General features: G+C 36.3%; 1 protein-coding gene across 1 annotated transcript; it reads left to right on the top strand.

Moving 5' to 3' along the window:
* The first annotated feature begins 4,190 nt into the window (after nucleotides 1-4,190).
* LOC127662442 (GTPase HRas-like) lies at nucleotides 4,191-12,133 on the top strand. The gene is made up of 6 exons (XM_052153615.1): nucleotides 4,191-4,509; nucleotides 5,503-5,636; nucleotides 7,295-7,473; nucleotides 8,978-9,137; nucleotides 9,770-9,893; nucleotides 10,113-12,133. Exons 2-5 carry the CDS (start codon nucleotides 5,526-5,528, stop codon nucleotides 9,887-9,889), a joined length of 570 nt encoding a protein of 189 aa, XP_052009575.1. The 5' UTR covers nucleotides 4,191-4,509; nucleotides 5,503-5,525; the 3' UTR covers nucleotides 9,890-9,893; nucleotides 10,113-12,133.
* Nucleotides 12,134-13,724: the final 1,591 nt, after the last annotated feature.

Genomic DNA, 13,724 nt, shown 5'->3' with positions numbered 1-13,724 from the left:
CAAACTCATGCCATCCCAGATGTGTATGTGTATGTCATCCCAGATGTGTCTGTTGGTCCATACAATGCAAGTGAATGGTGGCTAGATCTTTGAATGTCCAAAAAGCACATAAAGGCAGCATAAAATGAATCCATACAACTCCAGTGTTTAATCCATGTCTTCAGAAGTTATCTGATAGGTCTGGGTGAGAAACATATCAATATTTAAGTCCTTTTTAACATAAATTCTCCTCCCTGCCTAGTAGGTGGCGATATGCACAAAGAATGGGAATTACTAAACAAAAAGGGAAAGTGAAAGTGGAGATTGATGGTGAAAAAGGACTTAAATATTGATCTGTTTCTCACCCAAAGTGATTGCATGGCTTCAGAAGACATGCAGCTCTGGAACAAATTAAGAGATCACTGCAAATGATCAGTTTCTCTGGATTCTCTATTTATAGGCATGTGTTTGAGTAAAATAAACATTTTTGTTTTATTCAATAAAGTACTGACAACATTTCTCCCAAATTCCAAATAAAATGTAGTCCTTTAGAGTATTTATTTGCAGAAAATGACAACTGGTCAAAATAATGAAAAAGATGCAGTGTTTTCAGACCTTGAATAATGCAAAGAAAACAAGTTAATATTAATTTTTAAACAACACATTAATAATGTTTTAACTTAGGAAGAGTTCAGAAATCAATATTTGGTGGAAAACCACTGGAAAAACTATAAAGCTATATTAATCCACTGGAGTCATATGGGTTACTTTTATGTTGCCTTTATATGCTTTTGGAACTTCAAAATGTTGGTCATTTTGCACTTGCATTTGTATGCGACCACAGGGCTGAAATATTCTTCTAAAAATCATAATTTGTGTTCAGCAGAAGAAAAAAAGTCACACATCTGGAATGGCATGAAAGTGAGTAAATGATAAGAGAATTTTCTATTTTGAGTGAACTATCCCTTTAAATAAACTTGCACACAACATACATGTTAGAGTTTGGAGTGCCAAATAGCAATCAATTAAAAATGTTTGAACTACATGTCTTTGGCCAATAATACAACCTTGATAAATGATCAGTGACTCTTAAAATAATCTGATGACCCAAAATGGAGCATGGAGCTATTATATATATATATATATATATATATATATATATATATATGAATATAGATAATAATTTCAAAATCTGCATGACCTCTTGGGACAATATTTGTTCATATAACATTTTTCACAGAAATCTTTTATACACAAATGTCTTTATATGCTTCAAAATCAAATACTATTTTTATACACATTATAACAACTTGTCACGTCTCTAGAGGTTACTTAAAAATGACATTCAAAATTTTGCTTTCATTATCACCATGGCCACCTTGATGACTGCCTCTTTGCTCTTAATTTACATGACAGAGAGGGCCAGACTGACATCCGCCACCGTTATCTGCAATGGAACATCTTGCACTTGTTAGAAATGGCACGAATAAAGTCTGAAAGCGATGAATACCAGGATAAAACAAATGAGAAGATTAATTGCTCAGATCACATTTAACAAGCCAACCCTTAAACAGCTTAAGAGATATAGAGAATTGTAGCCTTATTTAAGTAAACTATTTCATTTACATACTTCATCTTTTGGTTGCTCATCAACCATAAGCAAAGAAAGGAAAATGTAACTTACCTGGCATAGGCCTACAACATGTTTGATTATTATAAAATGTCACATATTATCTTTCAGCAGCACCCCTCATCAGTTGTTACAAGAAAACATGCATCTATGTTAAAACCAGCACACTGATCTTATCTATTGCCTTACCTCCTGTAGACTCTTGAGATGCACAGCAGAGGAGAGATGGGAAAAGCAGAGGCTGAGAAATGATCTGTGTGACTTTGTCAAGGCCTCACTAGACAAGTGAAGTGAGACTGCGGCTCTTGGTTGCCTTGGCGACGGATGCTTTTTCAAGCAAACCAGCCAATGAAAGACTCACATAAAAGGCCATGTGACACTCTGGCCGAAGACGAGAAGATTAAGGATTAATGACAAGGGGAAAGACAGCAATATTATATTTCTTTTCTCTCTCTCGTAACTCTGCTTTGATGATCTTTGCGGTCGTCCTAACTAAAGTGGAAGTATACAGTATTTGAGGTTAAACAGGGGCTGAAATTGCACACCGCATGTGATTACGAAGATGAAAGACTGCCACCTACTGGACAATTCAGAGAATTACTTCAGAGCACGTATTAGAATTGAGCGTGGCATTTGAGTGAATTTACAGTTGATATTACGCTTAGTGACTAAAACATAGCATGTAATGAATTGGGATTATAATATGAGAAAAAAATCCCCAGCAATAGCCGAAAAATAGAGAATGAGACTTTATATAACACATTCATTTTTAACTTACTAAAAGTACTTTAAATTTATACCATGTTTTTATTTTAACTTGAATGAATAAAAGTTTCTCAGTTTCATTATGCATGTAATTATTAAACGGCTTTGTCACGTGTCACCTGTTCCTTTTCTCAGTGCTGTTCACAGTAGTTTGTGATTACCGCATACAACTTAAAAAAATAATAGATTTAATCATATATAATAATAGGCTCAAGGAATTCTGCTTTTACGGCATCTTTAGTAAGAACTGCACAGACAATTGATTTGAGATGGCAATACAGGAAAACATTTGAGAGAGTTGGAAAGCAGAAAGTGGGGAAAAGTTAAAAGTGGTGTCAATGCTCCATTCTCCCCCTAATTTTATCTAACTTGCGAGTCACTTTGCACATGTAGCTTTTTAATTTAGCCCCATCCTTTGTTTAGATGTCCATTTGTTTAATCATGAATAATACATTTTATAGAATGTCACTTTGTGTCCATTGGATATCACCGTTTTCTTGACGTAGATCTACTTGAAGAGAATTTAAGTTGATTTTGACACATTACAGGTAAATCAATCAATCAAATCAATGCATAATCCCACAAGCATTTTTTCCTTCATATCATGCAGATCTATAATGGTCAGATCTAAACCTGTTTCTTCTTCAGAGAAAGAGTAAAAGAACAAAACAGGATTTGTGTTAGGCCAGAGAAATTGTAAAATGAGACTTGTTGTATGACAAAATGTTCTATTTTGCCTATATTACTAGAACTAACGTTCTCACATTTCCTTAATATCAACATTATAACTATTATCCTTCTTGCAATGTCCCAAAACTAGTCTTAAAACAAGTTTATGAAGCGTCATATGTTTCATATGAAGTTAAAGTTTATAAAATTAAACGAGTTTAACATTATAGCTCATTAATGCTGAATAAATATAAGAATGAATGAATGAAACAAAAACAAAGAAACAAACGAACTAAAATAATAGCCTATGTCCCACAGCCTCACAAAACTAGTCTTAAAACAAGTTTATACAGCATTAGTACTAAACAGTGTAGTTAATTAATGCTGAATAAATATAAGAAACAAAGAAAGAATGCATGAAGGAATTAATGAAACAAACAAAAACAAACAAACAAACCAAAATAATAGCCTATGTCCCACAGCCTCACAAAACTCGTCTTAAAACAAGTTTATAAAGCATTAGTACTAAAAGGTGTAATTAATTAATGCTGAATAAATATAAGAAAGAAATAAGGAATTAATGAAACAAACAAAAACAAAAAACAAACAAACAAAGCAAAATAAAAGCCTATACATGTGTCCAAATACATAGAGCCTAGAGTGGTGGTGCGTAGTGGGCTAAGTGCTTAACTTGTAATCAGAAGGTTGCTGGTTCAATCCCCACAGCCACCACCATTGTGTCCTTGAGCAAGGCACTTAACTCCAGGTTGCTGTGGTGGGATTGTCCCTGTAATAAGTGCACTGTAAGTCACTTTGGATAAAAATGTCTGCCAAATGCATAAATGTAAATGTGTCCCACAGCCTCACAAAACTAGTCTTAAAACAAGTTTATAAAGCATTAGTACTACAAATCATAGGAAGAATGAATGAAACAAACAAACAAAAATAATAGCCTATACATGTGTGTCCCACAGACTTACAAAATTGTCAAGAAAGAAAGAAAGAAAAGAAAGAAAACGCATGTTTTGTTTTCGTATTTTGTAGATTTATACAGCCCACTAATGAAAGTGAATATTTAGTGTGTGGCGGTGTTGTGTATTGAGCCACACAGTGTTCGGGCGTGTGCTGTGGCTCTAAGCGGCCTCTTCTTTTTCTTCCCCCCTCCAAACACACACACACACACACACACACACACACACACACACACACACACACACACACACACACACACACACACACACACACACACACTGTTTGCGTATCAGTCGACGCACACCGGCAGCTCGTTGTTCGATGTTTGCGTTGAATGCATCTGCTTCAGTGAATCTGTGGCGCGCGGGAAGAAGGAAAATCAACAGTCTTATTACGCAGAACAGTTTATAGCAGAGCTGTGAGAGGAGAAGCGGGGAGGATGTCCACACATTACTGACTTGTCGTCGAGACCAGTGAACAACGCTGTGTGTTTTGTAAGTAGTCCAGCCGCTGTCCACATGATGCGGATGCGTGTCGTGGAACATTTTGTTATTGCTGTAGAGAACTGCTTCTACTAGTGAAACATGGAAAACGTAACAAATGCGTCAAATCACTGCGCGCGCCCAAATGAATTCATCTAATCTAGTTTGTTGCATTATAGCGAGCAGTGAAAACTATCACATAGCCACAGTGGTTTGCTGCTGCATGGATTTGAGGAATTATTATCATTTATAGAACGGTGTACTTTAATGTTACCAGTTTTTGTACCCTGTGGGGTTGTGTTTTAACTTCTAATTGCTTGCTATTGTCCTGTAAGACCAGCAGAGTACAGCACAATTAAATGACCACTTTGTTTACATAGCTCTCGATCTGAGAAATCAATAAAGGTGATGTCATGCAATGTCATTGTGACAGGAATAATAGGACAAATGAGACTGAATTTGCTGTCTATTATATATTTATAGAGAGGAAAGAAACTGTATTCTTTATTATTATGATTTTTAATAACTCCCATTCCCTTTGTCAAACACAAGTGATTGCTAAAGCAATCTTGTAATGGGTGACACCCTACCAGGTACAATGTGGAAACTCTTTTGACTCTGCTCAGTTATTAGAAGCTGTAGCCTGTCATGCTTGTGATGATCTGAAGATTAAAAGCAATGCTTAAAACAGTAAAAGTTAAATCTTCATGAACCTTCAAGACAAATCTAGACTGCCACATATTACACTTAAAACTTCAGCAGGGAAAACATATATGATTTTCACAGGTAAGGCTACATGGCAGGTGGAGTAGCTTCAAATTGAATACTTGATGCAGTGTCCAGTGAGACAGCACAGCTGAACATGGTGGCTTGGCATAATGCATTATAACAGTGCACAAAGATTAAAACCCATAATTCATTCTAATCTCATTTGCAAACAATATCGTAGTTGTTTATCACACCTCCATCTCACATTGAATAATTTAACCCTGTGCTTTCCTGCAGCTTCTGACACTGCAGTGGTGAGAATGACGGAATATAAGTTAGTGGTGGTAGGTGCAGGTGGCGTGGGCAAAAGTGCTCTGACCATCCAGCTCATCCAGAACCACTTTGTTGATGAATACGACCCAACCATCGAGGTAAGACATTTACTCATCGCACCTCCATCTCATAGTGAATAGTTTAACCCTTGTCCACTATTTGTTTTAGACTCACACTTGTACTGTTCACAGTCAAATTAGACAGAAAACAATAAATGTGTAACTTGTTTTTTTGTATGAAAGAAATGTAATAACACTAACTTCAATCAAGTAAGAACACTAAAGTTGTGCATTTTGGAGGGATTTTTTATTATTTAGATATTTTCTACCTTCAAATTCTCAATTACACCATTCATTTGCATATGCAATTAAGCAAATGTATGTTATATTCACTACAGGAAAAACATAAATTTATATATGTTGAAACGCAGAAAATATGAGAATGTGTCATGTATTGGGTATTGTAAAAAAGAAACATTGCATGACTTGAAAATCATGTCATTATATTCATTCCTGGTTGTAACAAAAGGAGTGTGTGTGTGTTCTGCATTGAGCTGAATTATAGATTTTATTTGACAATAAAAAAACAATTGCTCTGTTTTATAGTCTCACCCATTCATTCCTCTGTCTGTGTCTGTGTGTGTGTGTGTGTGTGTGTGTGTGTGTGTGTGTGTGTGTGTGTGTGTGTGTGTGCGTGTTTTTGTGATTTACGAGGACGATTTTGTAAGTTACAAATGAGTAATTACAAGGGTATTATGCTATAAATGTGATTTATGAGGACATTTCTAGTGTCCCCATAATTCAAATCGCTTAAAAATCATACTAAACAATGTTTTATTGAAAAAGTAAAAATGCAGAAGGTTTTCTGTGAGGGTTAGGTTTAGGGGTTGTGTTAGGTTTAGAGGATAGAATCTATAGTTTGTACAGTATAAAAGTCATTATGTCTATGGAGAGTCCTCATAATGATAGGTAGACCAACATGTGTGTGTGTGTGTGTGTGTGTGTGTGTGAGCGCATCTATTCTGCATTGTGGATGTGTTATGGTCTCATGCCTTAATTTCTGTCTGTGTGTGTTCTGCATTGTGGGTGAATTTTTTTTTATTTTATTTGACAAATTCCCCAAAAACTGATCGGTTTTATATACCCATTTATTCCTGTGTGTATTTGTGTGAGCACATGTGTTCTGCATTGTGGATTTGTTATGGTCTCACCCCTTCATTTCTGTCAGTGTGTGTTCTGCATTGTGGCTGTATATATGTGATTTATAAAATCGCTCTGTTGTATAGTCTTGCCCATTCTTTTCCTATGGGTGGTCAAATTTGACCACAAACAACAAGTATCACGTTTTTTGTCACATGGCCTAAACTGATCAAAGCTAGTCACATGTTTTTTGTGTTTAGGTGGCAAATGTGGGAAAAGTAAACATGCCTCGAGCCAATTTTTATTGAAAAAACTCAAGAATACTCAGAATATCAACATTTTGTAAATAATTTGGGGTAAATAAACCCCAGTGCAACTTGTGCTTCCCTGTAATTCCAAAATGTTTGCTATGAGCAGGTGATATGTTTGAGTATTGATGGGCTAGCAGGAGAAAATAAATAAGGGAAAAATGAGGGTACTGTGATTGAATTGGTCTTAATTTACTTCAATTAATAACATGATATATTTCGCTCTATATTTTAAGATCCATCGTCCAGGGACATGGTGCACAATATCTTACATTTGATATGACTTATAAACACGGTTCATCCTCACAGGACTCATACAGGAAACAGGTGGTGATTGATGGGGAGACATGTCTGTTGGATATCCTTGATACTGCAGGTCAGGAAGAGTACAGTGCAATGAGAGACCAGTACATGAGGACCGGAGAGGGCTTTCTCTGTGTCTTTGCCATCAACAATACCAAGTCTTTTGAGGACATTCATCAGTACAGGTTAGATTATAAGAACTAAAGTACAGAACTTGGTAATGCCTTGTTTGATTTTTGACAGTAATGAAAATGAGGCTGTGAAGAATAGATTTACTGTTTCTTCAATGGGATGCACTGTACAGTATAAAGTCATATAAAGGTCCTAGATCACATCTAATTTTCACAACTTGTGCTTTCTGGTGTTTGTTGTCTACTGATTTGTATTTGTATTTTTTTAAAGATGCTTTTTAAAATGTTTTTTCTGTGAAAAAATAAAACTTTAAACACAGGTCGACCTATTAAAAGAGAGTGACTCTGTTTACATGTGGTATTAAGATGCATCTCTTGTGATCCGATCACATGTGGTCAGCTGAGACATGTACCTGTTTACACCTGGTCACGTAAATGCATATTTTGTGACCACTTATGTTTGGATTTCAAGGGGAGGGTCTCTAATTTCATGACTACATACATCAATGCCTATGTCATTGCATTACTGCATGATAATAAACCACAAAAAAGTCAAAAAATACAAAGAAAGAAAATGGAGCAATGTTTCTCCCAGATGCAGTTGAATTTAATCCAAGCACTAACGCAACATTCCAGCAGAATTATTCATTATTTTAGTGGAGTATTGCTGGGCTTCATACTGCATGTGTGTGCGTCTCATCTTTGTCACTGCATGTTGATACCAGACACACTGAAGAAGATCTGGTAAGTTCTCGTGCTGATATATATTTGCTTTTTCATGTTTACTTTTAAAGACACCCCGAAATGGCAAAGTTTAAACTATTGTTTTTGTGCAGCGGTTGACTGACAAGTAAGAGGTGGTGTTTTGCTGCTGTCCAGGAAGCATTCAGGATGGATTAGCATTTAAATCTCAAATGCGATGTGGTCACATCCATTTTTGACTACCTCCGTTTGTGGTTTTTGTGATCCATTCACAAAACGTTTTAAACCCTATTTACTCGGAGTGGGAGAAAAAATCTATTCTTCGATGCAACACGATTCTTCCTCAAACGATTAAATTCTGAGTTCAGTTTAAACCGCGGCCACACAGTGTGCTTAAACAAATGGTTATTGTTATAGGCTAGGGATCGATTGATTCTAATTTAATATTTTAAAACTATTTGATACTGAGTGTGTGTATTGATAAAAAAAAAATAGGAGAAAAATATACATTGTGATGCATCAAGAATAATTTTTTAATCGAATCGTTTCCCATTGAATCACAATCGAATCGTGAGCCCAGAGAAGATTCACACCTCTTACACCACCTTTTTCACCTATATTTAACGCTGACCACCTGTGATCGGATCACCCAAAACACATCTTAACACCAGTTGTAAATGGCGTCTGTAAGTCTATCCCTCACAGCCTCGTTTTCATCCCCATTAAAAATCAAACGTGGCACTACTTGGAACAAGGTACATAAAAATACTTCTCTTTGTTTTCTTTTTTACCATAATGAAAATATCAATATGTGCATCTTTTATGATTGTAAATTTTTTTGCAATGCTTTCAAAAGGGAACAGATTAAAAGGGTCAAAGACTCAGATGATGTGCCTATGGTACTTGTGGGCAATAAATGTGACCTGCCAGCACGCACAGTGGACACAAGGCAAGCCCAGGAACTGGCCCGTAGCTATGGTATACCCTACATTGAAACCTCAGCCAAAACGAGACAGGTTTGAAACACTTTCTGCCATTTCATAACAACAATGTATTATATTGTCTAACAATTGTTCTTTTAAAACTATTAAAACAGTCTGTTATTGGGGGCCTGGGTAGCTCTGCTAGTATTGACGCTGACTACCACCCCTGAAGTCGCAAGTTCGAATCCAGGGCATGCTGAGTGACTCCAGCCAGGTCTCCTAAGCAACCAATTTGGCCCATTCGCTAGGGAGGGTAGAGTCACATGGGGTAACCTCCTCGTGGTCACGATTAGTGGATCTCGCTCTCAATGGGGCATGTGGTAAGTTGTGCGTGGATCGCGGAGAGTAGCATGAGCCTCCACATGCTGTGAGTCTCCGCGGTGTCATGCACAACGAACCACGCGATAAGATGCGCAGGTTGACGGTCTCCGAAGCAGAGGTAACTGCACCACCACAAGGACCTAGTAAGTTGTGGGATTTGGGCATTCCAAATTGGGTAGAAAAGGGATACAAAAAATTATATTAAAAAAACTGTCTATCATTAAGTGTGAAGTTTAAAAAATTCAAAAATAAATACATACATGTATATCTGAGGAGAAGCTATATGAAAGCAGCTTGGTATTAGAAGAGAAGTCCTAATGATCGCTGTATATGTTTCTGATTAGGGAGTGGAAGATGCTTTTTACACACTTGTCCGTGAAATCAGGCAGCACAAGTTGAGGAAACTGAACCCGCCAGATGACAACAGCCAAGACTGTATGAATTGCCATTGTGTGGTGTCATGATCCGGTAAATAACATTATTCTGTAAGCTGTTGTACATTTCATTTTGCTTATGATTCCAACCATGCAACTTAGTATTTAGCTTAATATGATTCACAACAGCTTAAACGTACAAGTGTTCATGCATAAGTGATGCTTTAAAGGAGTAACAGATTAAGCCATTTTGTAGTGCCGCTCATGTGTACAATCATACCGCATATCCTCAATTCTCCCCTTCTCTTTGCAGTGAATGTGCATCACATGGCTTTTAGAGCAGTGCAGTCTGCCAGACCACAAAAGATGCAAGACCTTCACAGAAGCTGGATGTAAGAGCAGACTGTATTAATGGGAAACCTTTATTCTGGCACCCCTGCAGTCTTCTTTGGGACGTCCCAGTCTTTCGCCTTTAATAGGGATGAAAGAAGTTGTACCTCATTTTAATGGTCTGAACACTGGAGTGGCAAGGACTGGATGAAAAAAATGCCACAAATATATTTACATTAAACAAACTATCTACTCTTAACTGGAAGTTATAGCTCAGAAAATAACCTCTCAAACTGCTGTGGATGTTAGGACAAACACTTCAAATTAGCATATGGAAAGGAGAATTGTGGCATTTGTTAGATCTGTTAGAAGATTTGTATTGCAGTTTGCTTAGAGGAAGTCAAACTTAATAAACTGTACATAATTCAAAGAGGACATTTATTATTATGCAGTGTGTTTATCACAGGTTATGGTGCAATAGATTGTGATGTGGATTTGAAGGGACACCTCCAATAAGGGTTTGATTTGCACATATAGGATAATGTTTTAAATTGGCGGACGCACTCGCCTTTATTCTTGGTTAGCCTCTGGTTTTGAATGGCCCTCAGTGTCTTAATTGTGGCTTGACTAAACATCAAGATGTTTTTAAATGAGTGTATCGGACAAGCACACAGTTTGCATATAACTGAATCGGCCACAAATTTCTGAAGGTCTCATTAAAGGTGCACTCATAATGAAATTAATTCTAATGAAAGCTGTTTAAATGTACATGAAGAGGGTCCCCTCATGGGGGCCACCATGTTAGGATCACATGAACCAGCCGAATACTACTTACTCAATCTCAGCAATTTCCCTGTTATTGGACATTTGCACTTGATTAAAGTAAACATGGTTGACTGTCAATATTAGTGAATTTCAACAATGTCATCGGTAACTGAAAAATATTATTTTTGAATTAAACTGCATCCACGCCCCTAGGTGTCAGTGTAATCTAAGATGACATAAACCAAGAAATTACTGAGTGCACCTTTAAAGAATTACCATACTTACTGGAAAACTAGCGCAAACCTACAGGCAACCTTAACAGGTTAGTCTGAAAAGCATTCTGCAATATTGTTGCCCACCGCTGTGTTGTTTCATTGATCAAGACTTCAGCTTGACATTTTGTAGACATTATATTTCAGATTGTTTCTGTTTTTCAATTGCATTATTTCCCTTATGCCTTTCAGTGGTCATTCCTCATGTTTGTATAATGAGCAAATGAAGACATTAAGCTTAAAGGGAAATTTCACCAAAAATGAAAACTCTTAATTATTTACTCACCTTCATGCCATCCCAGTTGTGTATGACTTTCTATCTTCTGCTGAACACAAACTAAGATTGTTAGAAGAATGTTTCAGCACTGTTGGTCCATGCAATTCAAGTGATTTGAAGCTCCAAAAGTACATAAAGGCAGCACAAAAGTAATCCATACGATTCCAGTGATTTAATCCCTGTCTTCAGAAGGAACACCTATCATACTACTTCTGAAGACATGGATTTAATTTATGGATTACTTTTATGCTGCCTTTATGTGCATTTTGAAGCTTCTAAATTTTGGTCACCATTCACTTGCACCATTTCACTTAAAAAATCTTCATTTGTGTTCAGCAGAAGAAAGAAAGTCATACACATCTGTGATGGCATGAGTGAAAGTAAACGAGAGAATTTTCTTTCTTTTTTCATTTATTTCAGTGGTTTATTTCTCGATACCTCTATCAGACACACTATTGCTTGTAATTCTCCCTTATGTGAATATTTGTGTAAGAGAAAACATTTTCTGTCTGTAGTCATATATGCATATAGATTCATGCTGTCCATCAGCAACATGTGGTGTAATTGCAGTAGAGCAACAGTCTGGACTTTTCTATTGTGACTGCTAAACATGGGAGGGGATAAAGATATACAATTTAAACAAAGACCTAATAATACATTTATGTGAATCCGATGAATTTGTAACATGTGTTTGACTAGCTGTGGGTGTCTTCTTTCTGGTTAAAATTTAGATGATGGTTGGTCTCCGCATTCATTGACCATTGAATATGTGAGTCATCCTTACATATTCCACCATATTTTAAGTGCATCTGCACTGAATTTATGATTTTTCTTGGTAAGGACTGTGGAGTGTTTTATTCCCTTACAGTCTATAGCGTGTTCTCAAGGACATACATGGGTGAATATGATTCTTCCTTTAAATCACATGTCAGTAGCTATAGATATAATGTCCAGAGGTTTCGGTCAGAATGGGTCATCAGACCTTCTGATAGGTTTTCTCTTTAATCTTAGCTCCAATGTATAGCCACTGTAGATTGTGGGTATCAGAGTGTGATTTCTGGCACTTACTGAATAGTGTTTTTTGTAATAATATTGTCTGTCCAAGGTTTTTGATGGCCATACCATTCCACTGACAAATATTATATAAAATAATCACCAAGCATGACATAACACCTCTCTATATCCTATATAGTTTTCACTAGAATCTTTTCATGGAGATTTCTTATGGTAAGTTTCCTGCAGAGAACATCAACGTTTTGTCGTAAACTCAAAGTTGATTCCAAAAGGATTATTTGGTGTAAAACCTGTTGCAGATTAACGGACAGGCGGACCATTAATTCAGTGATTAAATGTATTCTCACAAAAGCAGTTTATTCAACAAACTGAAGTGTCTCCTCCATAGACATCCGTTAAAAAACGGCCTCTTGTCTCATCGCCAGTGTAACGCCCATTGTATGTATGGGAGCGAAGCATTATGCATTGCTATGCTAAGCTTTTTAGTTCAGTTGATAGAAGGGCTCTGGTCAAACTTCTGACTACAGCTAGAGAGTATTTAGCAGAGACGGACCACCTATATTTTAATAAATGTGAAAAACTGGAACGCCCAAAAAAGAAGCCCTAGCGCCCAACGGGGCAACAGATGCAGAAAGGAAGTCCCGCCTTTCAGGTAAAAGAGATGAAGACATCGCCTGTCAATCAACTTGCTACTGCGCATGCGCATTAACTAGAAAATATGGGAAATTGCGTGTTTTAACGTAATCCGTGGGAAATAAGCACAATTCATGAATCCAATATTATTAAATTGTATTTTTGATTTGAAATATGTTCTTTGGTCGTAATCTGGATAACCCGTTTGGGATATTTCGGTCTTTCCCCATTCAAGTAGAAAGGAGATGCACTGTCTTGACTGGAAATAGCATTCTGAGAGCGTGAACTTTCTTTTTCTTTTTGCCGACAGTGAACTTTATATATATATATATATATATATATATATATATATATATATATATATATATATATATATATATATATATATATATATATATATATATATATAAAATTTATGTATTTATTTATATTTATTTATTTATTTATTTATATTGATGCTCAAAAGAGTACAGTAAAAAGTGACAGTCAACAACAAAATACATTGAAACAAATATACATAAAAAAAAAGAAAAAAAAACTAAAACTAAAAGATGAGGGTGCACATAATATTTATTGTGCCGACAGTGAACTGACTTGCTTGTCAACTTTGCTACAGCGTCATCAGACCGGAAAT

Source organism: Xyrauchen texanus, chromosome 2, assembly GCF_025860055.1.
Source record: "Xyrauchen texanus isolate HMW12.3.18 chromosome 2, RBS_HiC_50CHRs, whole genome shotgun sequence".
Taxonomy (NCBI): domain Eukaryota; kingdom Metazoa; phylum Chordata; class Actinopteri; order Cypriniformes; family Catostomidae; genus Xyrauchen; species Xyrauchen texanus.
The sequence above is the reverse complement of the archived record's forward strand: the minus strand, read 5'-3'. Positions and strand labels throughout refer to the sequence as shown.